This window comes from Struthio camelus, chromosome 3 (genome assembly GCF_040807025.1).
Source record: "Struthio camelus isolate bStrCam1 chromosome 3, bStrCam1.hap1, whole genome shotgun sequence".
Taxonomy (NCBI): Eukaryota; Metazoa; Chordata; class Aves; order Struthioniformes; family Struthionidae; genus Struthio; species Struthio camelus.
In genome coordinates this window covers 35555718-35571943 of record NC_090944.1, presented here as the reverse complement: position 1 = coordinate 35571943, position 16226 = coordinate 35555718, and the positions used below count along the sequence as shown (strand labels likewise).

General features: G+C 41.1%; 1 protein-coding gene across 2 annotated transcripts in view; it reads left to right on the top strand.

Moving 5' to 3' along the window:
- COL21A1 (collagen type XXI alpha 1 chain) overlaps positions 1–15865 on the top strand; it is a 182913-nt gene extending 167048 nt beyond the window's left edge. For both annotated transcript variants that reach the window (XM_068937401.1, XM_068937402.1), the window contains exons 21-28: positions 1361–1396; positions 2033–2077; positions 4175–4207; positions 12359–12505; positions 12595–12649; positions 12965–13165; positions 13595–13672; positions 14448–15865. In XM_068937401.1, the coding sequence (XP_068793502.1) occupies positions 1361–1396; positions 2033–2077; positions 4175–4207; positions 12359–12505; positions 12595–12649; positions 12965–13165; positions 13595–13672; positions 14448–14635 (783 nt within the window). In that variant the 3' untranslated portion in view covers positions 14636–15865. The remainder of the gene's footprint in view (positions 1–1360; positions 1397–2032; positions 2078–4174; positions 4208–12358; positions 12506–12594; positions 12650–12964; positions 13166–13594; positions 13673–14447) is intronic.
- Positions 15866–16226: the final 361 nt, after the last annotated feature.

The following is a 16226-nucleotide window of genomic DNA, read 5'->3' as shown; positions in this document are numbered from 1 at the left end:
AGGCAAAACGTGGAGAAATTATTCTTTTGACAATTTCTGAGGCAGTGATTTCGAGAGCATATAGGGACAAAGACTTCCTGACTTAATGCACTGAAACCAATGGAAGAGTGATGGGAGTTGAGCCAGCATCATAACAATAATTTAAATAATTTCATTATCAACACATGTAGTTCCAATACCGAAGGGTCATGTGGAGTGTATGTACCAAAGCAGTAATTCAAAATCTCCCTTCTTAAAATCAGTATGGAACATCTCTAAATTTAAAACTGAAGATGGTAAGTCTGTTTTGCAAAAAACATCCATTATATTTGGAGATGCAAGTCAGGATATGTGTTGGAAGTTAACTGAAGTTACAACTCTTTAAGTATGATAAACCCCTCAAAAAGTACAGTTTGGGCATCTGACAATAAACTAGAGCCCTTCAGTTGATTTTAAAACTTGAATCCAAGTAAAATACTTTATGTTCAAGTACAATACACCCGAATACAGTTGGCATAAATACCTTCCTATCTTGAGGAATTTTTAATCAGGAAAATATTTGCCGTAGCCAAAATCTCCTCTCTGCTACTGTTTCCATTTAACTAAATAGCCTCTCTTAAAAAATCACCACCACCACCAATAAAAACCACGCATACATGTTGGGCTTTTTCCAGGTAACTGACAAAACAAAACCTCCATCCAGCTTCTTTTCTTTATTAAAGACAATTTTGCATGACCCTTATGGATCCGTCTTTCGTTTCATGAGTTGCTGTTTTTTAAGCCCAACATCTTGATTCATATCTGTTAGCAGAGTCACACTGATTTAAGATGTCAGAGTTAGGTCAGGAGCCACCTCCCATAACTTTAAGCTTCCTTCTCAGTAATAGAGATAGGCCCCTTGTGGAAGTGTCTATTTTATACCTCTGTTGTTAATTGGGATGAATTGTTTTTGAGAGCTGCCTGTTTCTCTCTATTGGCAATTAGATGGTATTCAGACAACTAGATAAACCTAGATGCCTTATTTTAAGTACCTTTTGCCCCATTCCGTTGCCAATCACCCCAGCAAGGTTTAATTACAGTAAAAATCTCTATCAAAGTAAAGAGGAGCAGGTGAAAATGAAACTTAGTTCTTGCACAGTTTTGATTAAATTTAAATATAAATATGTTTTCTGATTTAAAAAAATCTTTTTTTTCTTTGCTGTATCATATATCAGTTTTTCAGTGTTTGTGTACACAGGGATAAAGTGATTTGTTTTCTTTCAACATAAATAAAGGCTAGTAGGTGCTTCTCTTGTATTTATTGAATTAAATTAAAACAGAGATAACTTATCTGTGAGATAAATTGTGTTACAGTGGAGACTTTTCTTCTAAAATTTTACAGGGGGACAAAGGAAGCCAAGGTGAAAGTGGTATCCAGGTATATCAACTTTGTTTCTAATCAAAATCATTTTCCATCGCTATTAATATAAGAGTTAAAAGTTGATTCAAGAGAATTTTAAAAATTAAGCTCCGTGGAAGGCGTGCTTGAAGATGGGTAGCTGCGCCGTAGCTTGGTACATCTGCCCGGGGGTGAGCCCGCTGCCTGCACCCAGGGCAGCCCTGCGCGGCCCCTACCTTGGGGTGGCTCCGGCTGTGGGTCACGGGGATGTTGCCTTGCCCCATCCTGGGTCCGTCGTGGAGATAGGCTGCCTGCCTCCTGTGGTCGCAGGGGACCTATAAACCTTCGTAACCCAGCTAACACCACCCTGCCTCTGCCTGCCTATGATATTGTAACCAGGGGTATTATCTACATATTTTAAAATAGTCTAAAATTATCCGAATGTTATCTCATTATTCCAAAATATAAGTATTCTAAAATTATCTATCCATCTTGTAGAAACTATATCCTTCCAGCCCAGGTTCTACTCTGAACTCTTGAAAAATAAGTATTTAGACTGATTGAAGCTGGTTTAGGATGAGATTTTAGGATTTACCTCTCTGTATTATTTTTGGTAGGTTAATTATCCCTCCCAAATAAATGTATATTTTAAGATGATGCATTTCTTTTCTGAAGGGACAAAAAGGAGAGAAAGGAAGAGAAGGACTCTCAGGCTTGCAGGTACTATTAAAAATAATGATCTCAGTTTAAGAGAGCCACAATTCATGGTCGCTTAAGATTGCTTCTATCAGCATGGATAGTTCTGTACATCAGATGAAAAATATTTAACATGAGTTTATAGTTATCTGAATAAAACAACTAATATTTTAAAAATAGCCAATAAAACAAGTATGTAGAGAAGATGGAGCCACGCTCTTCTCAGAGGTGCATGGTGGAGGGACAAGAGGAAGCGGACATGAGTTGGAACACAGAAAATTCCAACTTGATGCAACGCAAAAACATTTTGCCGGAAGCGGGGTCAAACATTGGAGCCAGTTGCCCAGGGAGGCTGTGGAGGCTCCATCCTTGGACACACTCAGAGCCGCACTGGACATGGCCCCGAGCAGCCTGCTTTAACGGGACCTGCTCCAAGCAGGAAGGAGGCTGAACCTCAGAGGTCCTCTCTGACCAACATGATTCTGTGGTTCTGGGAGATTTTGTCTGGAGAAAGAGAATGAAAGTACATTTTCCTGTACTATTTAATTAGATTCATCATGATGGAAAATTTTCATGAAACAATTACAAACAACATAAAACAGTGCAAAGTGGCTTTTGTGGAAAGGTTATGAGTGATGCTTAACATGTTAAGATTCTGCATGCATCATGCTACAGTTTTATGCATTTCATTACTTGCTGTAGTATACTGGGAGTCATTGCTGACTTTTTCTGTGCTCAGAAATTACAGATGTTTCCTGTTTCAGCTGCAAAGCAGTGAGATCCAGTTGTTTCTCTTTCTTTTAACTCTGGGTCAATGTATTTTAGTTGTGTCATAGTTGGCTATGCTGTTACACCACAGAAAATAACTGTTAGTATTTATAAATACTTGTTAACTACATAATCTATGTCATGTCTAAAGAGAAAAGTATTTGTTAGAGGTACATAGCTAAAACTGGACTTGGAAGGAAGTCATAGTTATGCTTTTCAGAATTACGACATTGATACAGCTGCCTGTGTAGCCAGTAGGAGCTAATTCCAGTGAAGCAGGGGCAAAAACGTCTACGTTGTATATTAGCCTGGTTTTATCGCTCTCAGAGGTATGTAGCTTGACAGAAGTCTGGTAGTAAAGCGGAGCAGAAATTTTTGAAAAAAAAAGTTTAAAAGGCCAGTGATATTTTTTAACCAAATGTAGTGTCCTACTCTAACATTTACAAATTAAACTTTTTGTTTTTTCATTTTGAGAATAATGGACGTATTTGAATATTTTTTTTAATTGTAAGGTAAAATAAAATGATAGTGAAAGAGAACATATTTTTTTCAGATAGAATGATACAGCCTGAATTGTAGCTGCTTACTTTTTTGAAGAAGCTCAAAAAATAATATGAGATTGGCCTAAAACTGTTTTCCCACACTTATCAAGTTTGGCCAACAACCAAAAAAAATCAATGATTCAGATAGTTTTGATGGACAGTGCTATATGTAGGTCCTCCTCGGGTTTCCAGAGGCTCCAGGACTTCTCAAAGGTACAGTGCAGATTCTTTTGTCCATAAGAGTCCATCAGAAAAGTGAAAAAGCCTGAGCCGAGCTGCCGTCTTGCCGTGGAACTGAAGGATCAGTAACTTCATTGAACCAGTTGGCAGAAAGGGCACTGGAACTGTTTGCTAAAATGTAACCTCTGGCATACAAAATACATTTGTACGTCAGCGGCTCTGAGCTTGATTTCTGCCTAGTAAGACAGTATTGAACAAATAGAATACAGAGTCTCCTCTAGGTAGACCGCAAAATTTTGTTTCTCTTGTGTTTTGTTGAGTTAATAATGTTTTGTCTATGCACTTCTTGTACAATAATACAATATATAGTTTATAGTATGTATGCTATATTCCCAAGTTATCCTTTTGTATGTGATGTTAAAGGTATTACTAAAGCGTTTACTCACCATGACATATTTTTAATCCTTACATACAGTTTACTTTTTTTGTAGAAATAGGAATCACAGAACCTTTAAAATTAATGTTCATAATTAATTTTTAAAACAAAAGACAAAAATATTATGTTTTTGTTCCCAAGTAATTTGCTTCAACTTGCTTTGCTAATATTTCTTTTTTGTATTACTTTCTAAAGGGAGCAAAAGGATTGCGTGGAGAACAAGGGGAGGTACGTACTTCATACGTAATCACAAAATTACAAAAGTATTCTATTTGTTTCTGCACATTATATGATCTGTAAAGTGCTTACTCCAAGTAAGAGAAGAGAAATGAATTGAGAAATATCAGAGCAGAGAAAAAAGTAACAGTTGAAAAGAGACAGTGAAATACATATTGTGTATGAAATGCAAGATTAAAAAAAGAATTTTAAAGCCCAACATTGCCTTTAAAAGAATAAAAAACACAAAGAAGATGCTGGCTGAAGAAACTAAATAATTGAAGAAAAAAGTCTAGAGGCTCTAAGTTCATTAAAAATATGAAATAATTCATAGAAGAATACTGAATATTTGGTCAAAATGGTCCATCTAGTCCAGTATCTTCTCTTAAGCAGCAGCCAATACAGCTTAGGATACAAACATAAGACACAGAACACCTGAAGAAGATCCTTCCTCTTGCATACTGTCACCGTTTTTGGCAGTCAACAGCGTAGGGGCATTTTAGTGCAGCTAACAGAGGCAGCAAACAGACGCAGCAGTTCATGCAGAACGGTGCAAGAAGGCCCCGTCATCTCCAGTCTTAGTAGTGTACACTTCCTCAGGTATGGTTTTAACATGCTGCAGAGCTCATTCCCAGTGCTGTTGGAGTTGCTGTGTCAGAGGCTTCCACCCAGACTGACCTTCTGACAGTGGATGTAGCTCTGCAGGTCTCAGGTTGCAGGGAGTGCCTGGGGCCCTCTCCGTGAGGCTGGGGCTGACAGTCAGCTCTTTTGCAGAAAATATGCAGTTGTTAATGAGCTGTGTCGCCAGGTCAAGGAGTTATGGGAGGAAGTAAGCAGGCTGTGTAGCATCTGTGAAGATGAGCAAGAGCTAGACAGGATATTCTTAGAGACCCTACAGCTTCAGGAGTCTGAACTCCCCACAGCAGTGGAGATGCAGGTGGGGTCTGTGCCATGTGAAACAGTAAGTCATAACTCTGTAGAAGATGAAGGCTGGAGAGGCTGGATGAAGGCTGGAGAAAAGGTCTTGCCTTTCCTGAAGCCTTGCAGTTGATGAACAGGTTTAGTGCCCTGCAAGCTGAGGAGGAGCTGGGCATGGCTTCAAGGGAAGCCACTGGCCTGACAGACCCTGTGCCGTGCAGGAACATCCGGAAAAAGCAATGAGTGATTGTTGCAAGTGACTCCCTGCTGCAGGGGACAGAGGCACCTATCTGCCGACCTGACCTCTTGTCTAGAGAGGTTTGTTGCCTGCCAGGGGCTCGAATCAGAGATGTCCTGGAAAGACTGCCAAGGCTTGTCCATACGTCCGACTGTTACCCCCTACTGCTCTTCCATGTGGGCACCAATGATACCAAGGGCAACTTGGAAACTATCGAACAGGATTTCAGAGCTCTGGGGATGGTGGTCAAGGGTCTGGGGGCCCAGGTTGTTTCCTCCTCGATCTTGCCAGTTACGGTGAAGGGTGAGAGGAGGAGTAGATGGATTCTCCAAGTAAAGAACTGGCTGCGCCACTGGTATTGGGAACAGGGTGTTGGTTTCTATGACCATGGAAGAACCCTGTTTGAAAAACAACTGATTGGTAGAGATGGGATCCACCTCACTAAACGGGGCACACGCGTCTGCCAACAGAGTGGCCAACCTGGCAAGGAGAGCTGTAACCTAGGAAAGATGTGGGAAGGGGAGAGTTATAGAGACCACCCAGACAGCAAAACAAGGCTCAAGTGGGGATACCTCCAGCAAGTCCATGCAGCCAAGGAAGTGCCTACAAGACATGACTTTGGGGTATCCTCTTGCACCCCTCCTGGGAAGCTTGCATGCTCGAATACCTCTCTGAAGTGCCTGTACACCAGTGCATGCAATATGGGGAATAAGCAGGAAGAATTAGAAAACTGTGTGCCTTTGCAGGGCCATGATCTCGTTTGCAGTTACAGAGACGTGGTGGGATGGCTCACATGACTGGAATGTTGTCGTGAATGGCTACATGCTTTTTAGGAAAGACAGGCCAGGAAGGTGAGGCTGTGGATTTGCCCTTTATGTGAGAGAGCAACTGGAACGTATTGAGGTCTGCCTAGGGGCGGATGAAAAGCGGGTCAAGAACTTATGGGTAAAGATTAAAGGGCAGACTAACAAGAGTGACATTGTTGTGGATGTTTGGTGCAGGCCTTCTACAGACAGCTGGAAGTAGCCTCACAATCACAGGCCCTGGTTCTCTTGGAGGACTTCAACCACCCTGACGTCTGCTGGAGGAACACAGCAGGCACAAACAATCCAGGAGGCTCCTGCGGAGCGTTGATAATAACTTTCTGACACAGGTGATGGAGGAGCCAACAAGGAAAGGTGTGCTGCTAGACCTTGTACTAACAAACAAGGAAGGTCTAGTTGGAGATGTGAAGGCTGGGGGCAGCCTTGGCTGCAGTGACCATGAGATGGTGGAGTTCAGGATCCTACGTGGAGGAAGCGGGGCAATGAGTAGGATCGCAACCCTGGACTTCAGGAGCAAACTTTGGCCTCTTCAGGGACCTACTTGGAGGAATCCCATGGGATTGAACCTTAGAAGGAAGAGGGGGTCCAAGAGAGCTGGTTAGTGTTCAAGCATCACTTTCTCCAGGCTCAAGATCGGTGCATCCCTCTGAGCAAGAAGTTGAGTAAAGGGGACAGGAGACCTGCATGGATGAACAAGGAACTCCTGGCAAAACTCAAACATAAGCAGGAGGTGTACAGGAGGTGGAGGCAAGGACAGGCCACTTGGGATGAATATAGGGACGTTGTCAGAGTGTGCAGGGATGCAACAAGGAAGGCCAAGACCCATTTGGAATTAAATCTGGCAAGGGATGTCAAGGACAAGAAGGGGTTCTTCAAATACATCATTAACAAAAGGAAAACTAGAGAAAAAGTGAGCCCACTACTGAATGGGGCAGGGACCCTGGCAAGATGGGACGCAGAAAAGGCAGAGATACTGAATGCCTTCTTTGCTTCCGTCTTCACTGCTAAGGCCAGCCCTTAGCAATCTCTGACACAGAAGACCAGGGAGAAAGTCTGGAGAAGGAAAGACTTTCCCTTGGTGGAGGAGGATCGAGTTAGAGATAACTTGGGCAAACTTGACACCCATAAGTCCATGGGCCCTGATGGGATGCACCCACGAGTGCTAAGGGAGCAGGCAGATGTTCTTGCTAGGCCACTCACCATCATCTTTGAAAGGTGCTGGAGAACAGGAGAGGTGCCTGAGGACTGGAAGAAAGCCAGTGTCACTCCAGTCTTCACAAAGGGCAAGAAGGAGGAGCCAGGAAGCTACAGGCCTGTCAGCCTCACCTCCAGCCATCCCGGGAAAGGTGATGGAACAGCTCATTCTGGATGCCATCTCTAAGTGTGTGGAGGACAAGAAGGTGATGAGGAGTAGTCAGCCTGGATTCACCAAAGGAAAATCATGCTTGACCAATCTGATAGCTGCCTATGATGGGACAACTGGCTGGAGGGATGAGGGGATAGCAGTGGATGTTGTCTACCTGGACTTCAGCAAGGCTTTCGACACTGTCTCCCATCACATCCTCATAGGCAATCTCAGGAAGTGCGGGCTGGATGAGTGGACAGTGAGGTAGATTGAGAACTGGCTGGATGGCCGAGCTCAGAGGGTTGTGGTGAACGGCGCAGAGTCAAGTTGGAGGCCTGTAGCTAGTGGTGTCCCCCAGGGGTCAGTCCTGGGTCCAGTCTTGTTTAACTTATTCATCAATGACCTGGAGGAAGGCACAGAGTGCACCCTCAGCAGGTTTGCTGATGATACTAAACTGGGGGGAGAGGCTGACACACCAGAAGACTGTGCTGCCATTCAAAGGGACCTGGAGAGGCTGGAGAGCTGGGCAGAGAGGAACCTCCTGAAGTTCCACAAAGGCAAGTGCAGGGTGCTGCACGTGGGGAGGAATAACCCCATGCAGCAGTACAGGCTGGGGGTTGACCTGCTGGAAAGTAGCTGTGCAGAGAAGGACGTGGGAGTGCTGGTGGACAACAAGTTAAGCATGAGGCAGCAATGTGCCCTTGTGGCCAAGAAGGCCCGTGGTCTCCTGGGGTGCATTAGGCTGAGAGTTGTCAGCAGGTGGAGGGAGGTGATCCTGCCCCTCTCCTCAGCCCTGGTGAGGCCTCACCTGGAGTACTGTGTCCAGTTCTGGGCTCCCCAGGACAAGAGAGACACGGCGCTACTGGAGAGAGTGCAGCGGAGGGCTACAAAGATGATGAAGGGACTGGAGCATCTGTCCTACGAGGAAAGGCTGAGAGAACTGGGCCTGTTGAGCCTGGAGAAGAGAAGGCTGAGAGGGGATCTGATCAATGTGTACAAGCATCTGAAGGGGGGGGGGTGTAAAAAGGATGAGGCCAGACTTTTCTCTGCGGTGCCCAGCAAGAGGACGAGAGGCGGTGGGCACAACCTGAAACACAGGAAGTTCTGTATGAACGTGAGGAACAACTTCTTTCCTGTGAGGCTGAACAAGTTGCCCGGAGAGGCTGTGGAGTCTCCTTCTCTGGAGATATTCAAAACCCACCTGGATGTGATCCTGGGCAACGTGCTCTCAGTGACCCTGCTTGAGTAGGGAGGTTGGTCTAGATGATCTTTAAAGGTCCCTTCCAACCTCAACCATTCTGTGATTCTGTGATGTAAGCTAGAGGCTAGATCCAAAGCCTTGCATTTAATGTCATTCATGAGCTTGTCTCATTCCTTTTGAACTATGTCAACATACTGCACTTGCAGCTTCCAAAAAAGCCTGGGGCAAGGATTTCCACAGCTGAACTATTTATCTGTGTGTTTTAAGCTTGACTAGGAGCTTTCATTGTGTGGCTTTATTTCATAGTTAATAAAAAGGAATATAGTGAAGCCTTTACAAACATCTTTTTTTAGAGGATTCTGTCTCATGCGACTGGCTCGGAAAATCCTGGGCAGGATCCTTGCTCTCTATTGTTAGATTTATACAGGAGTAATTAAACTCAGCATAAAACTTGAGGGGTTACATGTAAGGAGAAGCACATCTGCATTGTCCTTCTTGGGCTGTCAGAAGCTACATTTGTTGATCGCTGGGATATTCCTACAAGCCTCAGCTTTATATTTTATGTATTTATGGTCAGACCTTTTGATCTTCAGGTTGCCTGTTGTTTAAAATATGAGAATTTAGATGATTAAATTTGTTAGTTATTTTTGATTCATTCCAAATGAAATTAGGGTGCACACTGTCCCATTAGTACCATTCTACTTCAACTTTATTTAGAGATTTCTGTGTTCAGTTATTTTCTGTCTTTTGTAATGTATTGTTGCATGTCAGTAACTGGACATATTCTTTGGAAGCTCAGTTCAGATAAATAATTAAATATTTTTATGCATTTAACTTTGTAAATTGTCCTAAATACTTAAAATTACAGTTTGGCTAAGGTGCTTTACTAAATCATAGCTAAAATTGCTAAAAGGTTACTTTTATACCATCAACCTAATCCCTCTAAACTTAAATCATCACAATAATATATTTTTTTTCCTGAAAAATCCTTTTAATAATATTTTAACTAAAAGCTAATGTCATTGTGTTTATCAGATCATAAAATAACTTTAATTTTCTAATTTTTGTAAAATATGTTGTCTTTTTTTACACTCAGACTCCTTAATGAAAGCTTTTGTCAGCATATAACTCTCAGCAGTTATTGAGCTCTTTTCTGTTTTTTGATTTTCTTTGCCGATAGCAAGGGTTAACAAAGAAGGCCACACACGGGACGTGGCTGACCATTAAAAGATCAGGATACTCTGCAGAAAATGTTCTGTCAGCAGTTTCGTTTGCTTTTTGGCAAGTTCTGCAGGCAGTTGTGCTGATGATTGCAGTGTTTTCTCCTGATTTTTTTTTTAATACACTGGCTTCTTGCCTGTAATATTTTTATACAGTAGATGCCATTTTCCCAATATTTCTCTGATTCTTAATACTTTCTAGCCTTTTAAACATTTAATTCCAAATAAATCAACTTGCAAGTCAGATGTCTATGTGTAAACATAGTCTGTAGCTATAAACATAATTAAAATAAAAGCAAATAGCTTCTAACTACTAGAAATAGTTTCTTGCTCCAGATGTCCGCCTATGAATTCTAGAAATAACCGCGTAAATACATGGTTAGAAATCATTATAATCGTTTGGATTTTCAGATGGCAACTCATACAACTTCTGCTGTGCTCCACACCTTACTTCCTAGGTTCACAGAGCCTGTGAGCATATTGCTAAGAATGGCTGTTAAATGCCAAAACATTTTGTAATCATGTAACAGAAATGAACAATCGCAAATCTATCCCGTGTGACTAAGAACACCAAGTCCCCATGACTACTATGTTCAAGCTGACGGTATCAAGAACTTAAAATATGATTATAACATTGGAGAAAGTCAGTTCTGAATTAGTGCACAACTTCTGTCATGGGAAGAGTGTACAGACTGCTCTTCAGTTTGTGCCTGGCATCTTAGTGGTGGAGCATCTTTCCAGCAGTATTCTTAGTCATTTAACTGACATTTGTCACATTTTATTTCAGTTCTTTCAGTTTTTTAAGAAGAAAAAGTGACTATCTTGTTTTAGTGGAGTCTTTTGTGCGTACATATTTTTGCTGTATGGGTCCCGTAAAGTAGTGGAAGCCAAAAGAAAAAGAAAAACTTGTAATAAATTAAAATGCATGGAAGGCCAGGTTCTTGAATATGTTTTTCTGTGAAGGCTTTTCAGAGCAGGGTTGCACTTCCCCACTGGCTTAAAATTTCGTTTACAGCAAAACTAAATGACTTAGTGAAAGAGCTCGATTAACCTGAACAACTGTGGTCCTTTTGTTCAAAGTGCTTTCTTTTTCAGTTACCTGTCTTTCCTCATGTAGCTATCAGTTAAAGCGTCACAGTTTGGAGATACAAGCCATCTAAATGTAGCAGGGTGAAATTCCTGTGCATTAGGTTTCTGCATAAAACTGAGTAAGCAGATACTGGTTTTGAAGCTAGGTACCTGATTCAATAGGGGAACTCTGGGCGTTGTTACTAATTCAGAGCCTGCCAGAAAGCTTTGAATGAACCATATCTTTTTCTGAGGTCAAATATTTTGATAGTACTATTTAAAATGGTACAATGTAATATAAATTGCATAATTTAAAATCCAGTGCAAGTCTGTGAGGAATATGTGCCTAAGTGCTTCTTAAACTTGCGTTATTTGCTCCAATAAGTTTTCTTTGTCATGTACAGCGATCCTCTTGTCTTGTTTCCATAATTCCATCTAAAGCAGTTGGAAAGGATGAAAGAAAATTTTAACGCTACTGATAACACTATGCAGAAACTGTGCAAAAATGGATGGAAAAAATTCATCAGGGAGCAAAGATACTATACTAACTTTAATCTTGGGCATGTACCAAATTACATTATACTGAAGTTTTGTTGGCTCCGGCTTAGGGAAAGAGTTCCACATCAACTATTGCAGTAGGTAATTCCATACATAGATGAATCATTGCTTTGATAAAGATGCATCAAAATCTTTTTCAACATTATTTTAACCTTTTCCAGGAAATCAAATGGACTACAGTTGTTAACATATCATATGGAGAATAATTGAAGTCACAATAAAAAAAAAAACCTAACTGAAATCAAACGACTTTTTCCTTTGTCTATTGACTGTTTGTCTCTTGACTATTATAGTAAGTGGGAAATTAGCCAAGGACTTCAATGGAGCCAGGATTTCACTTGTAATTTTTCCAGCCTTCTAAGAAGAATGTTAATGTACTGCAATGACTTTGCTAATTTATCATGAAAAAGCGAATAAAACCTTTTCTTCCGTATATTAAAAAAGAAGGCCTTTTTGTTTCATATTGCCTAATCAGCAAAATTAGATCTATTTAAGATTGAAATTTAAATCTTTAAAGATTAAAAAAAAATCCATAATGGTAATTTACTTCTAGATATATTTGGCAAATATTTGTATGTGAAATAGTTATTAAAGAATCCAAAGGCTTCAATACATTTTAGTAAAATGGGTATACTAATCAGTGTCAAGTTAATTTTCATTGACAATTTGATCATATTCATTTTATGAACATTATCAATGAAAACTTTCTCAGAATGCATTTGCTTGGTGCTACATGGCTTCCAAATGCCCTGTGAAAGACATGATTGACTTTTTGTTGTTTTTGACTTCAGAAAGGTGAGAAAGGAGATCCAGGCATTCGAGGCAACAATGGACAGAAAGGAGAATCTGGTATCCAGGGCTTGGTTGGACCTCCTGGTCTCAGAGGTCAGCCAGGAGACAGAGGACCCCCGGGACCACCAGGTTCAGATGGAAAACCTGTATGTATTGAACTTCAGACTTGTCATGTTCAGCAGCTAGAAAACTTGAAACGATCTCTGATTTTATAACCTTTCTCTGTTCAATTCAGGCACGAGAATTTTCGGAAGAATTTATTCGGCAGGTGTGTTCAGATGTACTAAGAAGTGAGTTCCAGAGATTCTTAATGTGCCTTTCTAATTTCAAATGTGAAAGAGGCTTCCTGATAATTATCGAGATGCTTTCTTGAAAGTAGGATCATTAGTGCTGATTTATCACTGATGTATATATAGCTGTAGATATATATTTCTGTACCACAGCCTCCATAGCTATCTTGTTTCTTAAGGCAATTTATCTTCTCTAAATAGAGGAAGCGTATTTTTTTTTTATAGTAGTTGCGGGGTTGATACTTTTGTATTTTAGTGTGCACAGTGGTAGTGTTGTCACAAGGCTCTAAGCAATTTTTGTTTGAATTCTCCCAGCCCAGTTGCCTGCTATCCTGCAGAGCAGAAGGCTGCAGAACTGCAATCACTGCCAGTCCCAAAGCGCTTCCCCAGGACTTCCGGGGCCGCCAGGTCCAAGAGGCCCAGAAGGCCCGCGAGGGTTTCCCGGTTTGCCAGGAAATGACGGTGTTCCGGGTCTGACAGGGGTTCCGGGTCGCCCTGGTGCTCGTGGGACGAGAGGTACTGCATTCGTGAGCTGCGGTGCTGTTTCTTGCTTCTGGCTTTGCATGCTGGGAGAGGAGGGTGGAGTAAGGGAATGGCTGGGAACGTATCAGAGCAGGTACCTGAGCACATGGTGCAAGGTAAATGTGTCACTGCTTACGAAGAACACAAAAAATTCTCTTAATTCTCCATCATCTATTTCCTCCCTATGTAGTGTCTGTCTCCTTAACAGGTGCTGCATTGACTCTTAATTTAGTAGAAATGAGGATAGTTGAGGAGCCCATTATGTTGTGCAGATTACAAGGAGATGCTTATTTTATATCCCATAGTTTGCTTCTGAACTATTACATTTTTTAATCAATAACTCATCTCAAGTGTTAACTTCTGAATTTCTCAGAAAAAAATATTCTAGTGTGCAAAGACGTGCATGTGTTTACTAATCCACAGGCCTGCCAGGAAAGAACGGAGCAAAAGGCAATCAAGGAATTGGTGTTCCTGGGATTCAAGGTCCCCCTGGTCCTCCAGGTGAGGGTTGGTCCAGCTCTGCATGTGCATTCAGTGCATGTGAATAATTTTAAAAATGTGGTTTATAAAAATGTTAATATAAATTGGAAGGACTGAAATATTTTTCTACACATCTTAATTACCATATACCTTTTAATGCTTCATGTCCATCTCTTATATGCCTTTTAAATTGCCATAGAACACATTATTTAATATAAGGTAGATCCTGTAGGAATTGGTACCAGGGTTTCCTATTTCTTGGCAGACTGGGTCTAGAAATCAGCCAAGCTGCCTTTTGCAAAGCAGTACCTGTTTTATTGGAAAACCGAGCCCCAGTATAATCATGCGACTTGTAACCATTGCTCAGTGAAGGCAAGTGTTCTTCCTAACAGCAGTGTGTTCTTTCCAAAAACAAAGCTGAGTGTTTGGAAGAGATGTTCCAAAGCTGAATGGAAGTAAGAGGACTTTGATTCATGCCCTGGGATTCCAGATTGTGTGTCAAAGTATGAACAGTGTACTAAAGGAGATTTTTATACTGCCTTGTAAAAGTTTTATTTAGATTTAAAGACTTTTCCATGCTTTTTTATTTAAAATCTTGATCAGATAATGCATTATTAGTATGAACATAGAAACACCACTTTGTGATGGGAAGAGTCTTTTTCAAGGAATGACATTCTCTTTGTCTGGATACTGCTTTTCAGCAAAGAGCAGGGGTTTTGTGGGTCGGTATTTGCTCTTGTTTTCATTTTAATGTATCTTCTGTAATGTATGTGTTTACTACATATGTGTTGTTAAGGTCCTGAAGGCCCTCCGGGTATGAGCAAGGAAGGACGCCCTGGAGAACGTGGGCAGCCGGGTAAAGACGGAGATCGTGGCAGTCCTGGGATGCCGGGGCCAGTCGGACCCCCTGGAATCTGTGATCCATCGCTGTGTTTTAGTGTCATTGTGGGAAGAGATCCATTTAGAAAGGGACCAAATTATTAATTTGTGATATGATACATTAGAGAAATAGGTATGGTGCTTGTCTTTTATGGTCTTTAAAGTCTCAGGAAGGTGACCAGCAATAATCCCATAAACAGGAACAGAAGTACCTCTGATATTATAAATTAATAAGAATTCCAAAGGTTACATGTTCCTTTCTAAAAGACACTCCAGTAATTTTTTGTAACTTGCGTTGATTGAATATCAAGTGTTTTTAAAGACAGATTAGTTTTAATAGGAGTAAAATTTGCTATAATATTTGCTGTTTACTATTTAAGTGTCCTGTCATACTCCTGCTACCGCTGAAGTCACGTACAAAACTTCTGTTGACTCCAGTGGGAGCAGGATTAGGCATTAATAGTTATTGGTCAGGTGTAAATTACTGTGAAATTTTCCACATGAAGCCTACCTACACAGGATTTGATTTTGAAAGAATGTGGCTGGCTTTTATTTCATATGTGTGTGAATCTCGTTGGCTTGTGTACTTTTCACATGTCTTAGCTCAAAGTGTTCCATTAGCAAAAGCATATATCAGATTTTTATAAAAAGTGAGAAAAAAAAGAAGTATTGTGACTTTTTATGGAAGTAATATCATCTACCTTGTCATGCAATTCCTCGTTTAAAATGAAGATGAAATGCAAGGGTAGAACTCCTACTGATTCAAGCAGGGCCAAGATTTTACTGAAGATGATACGTTCAACCACAAAAAGGTCCCGTGTGGGTGATCTGGCTTATGTGAAAATTGCTTTTTTAAAAATTGGTATAAATGGCTTGGAGCTCTTATTTGACAAAAATAAAAAAAAATAATGTTTGCACAAGCAAAATGAAACAGTTCTGCATAATTATGGATTAAGTTATATTCGCTTTGCTGTTTCTCCCCAAGGACTGCAGCTGTCGCATAGAAGAAGCAGGTTTACAAGAAGAAAGGTCTAACTGCTGGCTAACTAGCTGTAATGTTTGTTATGCTGTTTCCTGGTTCATTTTAAGCAAGCTCTGTGTAATTTTCATTGTATGCTTTGCTGATAAGGTGTATTGCTTGCTTTTACATAAAGAGCAAAGGCACAGTTCCCATTAGAATCCAAAATCCTTTTCTTAAATTAATGCAGAATCTTGTATTGAACTTAACCAAAGCTTTATAAGTGGCTTTTTCTGATGTGGTGTTTTTCTGTTGTCATACTATGAGAAATTGGTAATATGCTTGACATTCAAGGCAAAATAAAATTTTGTACAGAACTGGTGGTAGCTAGATGAGTAGTTGCAAGTTGCCTGTGTTACATATAGCAGAGAAGAGTGCCTCCTGGCAGGGTATTTCCCCCTGACGGGTATTTCTACTTCGCAGCAGTGCTTTTTATTTGGTGGCCTTCCCCAAAGAAGGACGGAGCAATGCGGTGCCTGAGCGATGCCTGGGCCGGGGCTGGCCCTGACGGCTCTTGCCTGCCACATCTCGCTGGGGAGGGTCCTGGCGAGCGTTGCCCCTCGCCAAACTGAACCTCTGCCATACCAGGAAGCCCGGCAGAGTGCAAACCTATCTTTCCCCTAAAGCTGATTTAAAATCCTGTGAGACAGTCCTTGGAAGACACCTGTTATCTCAGTG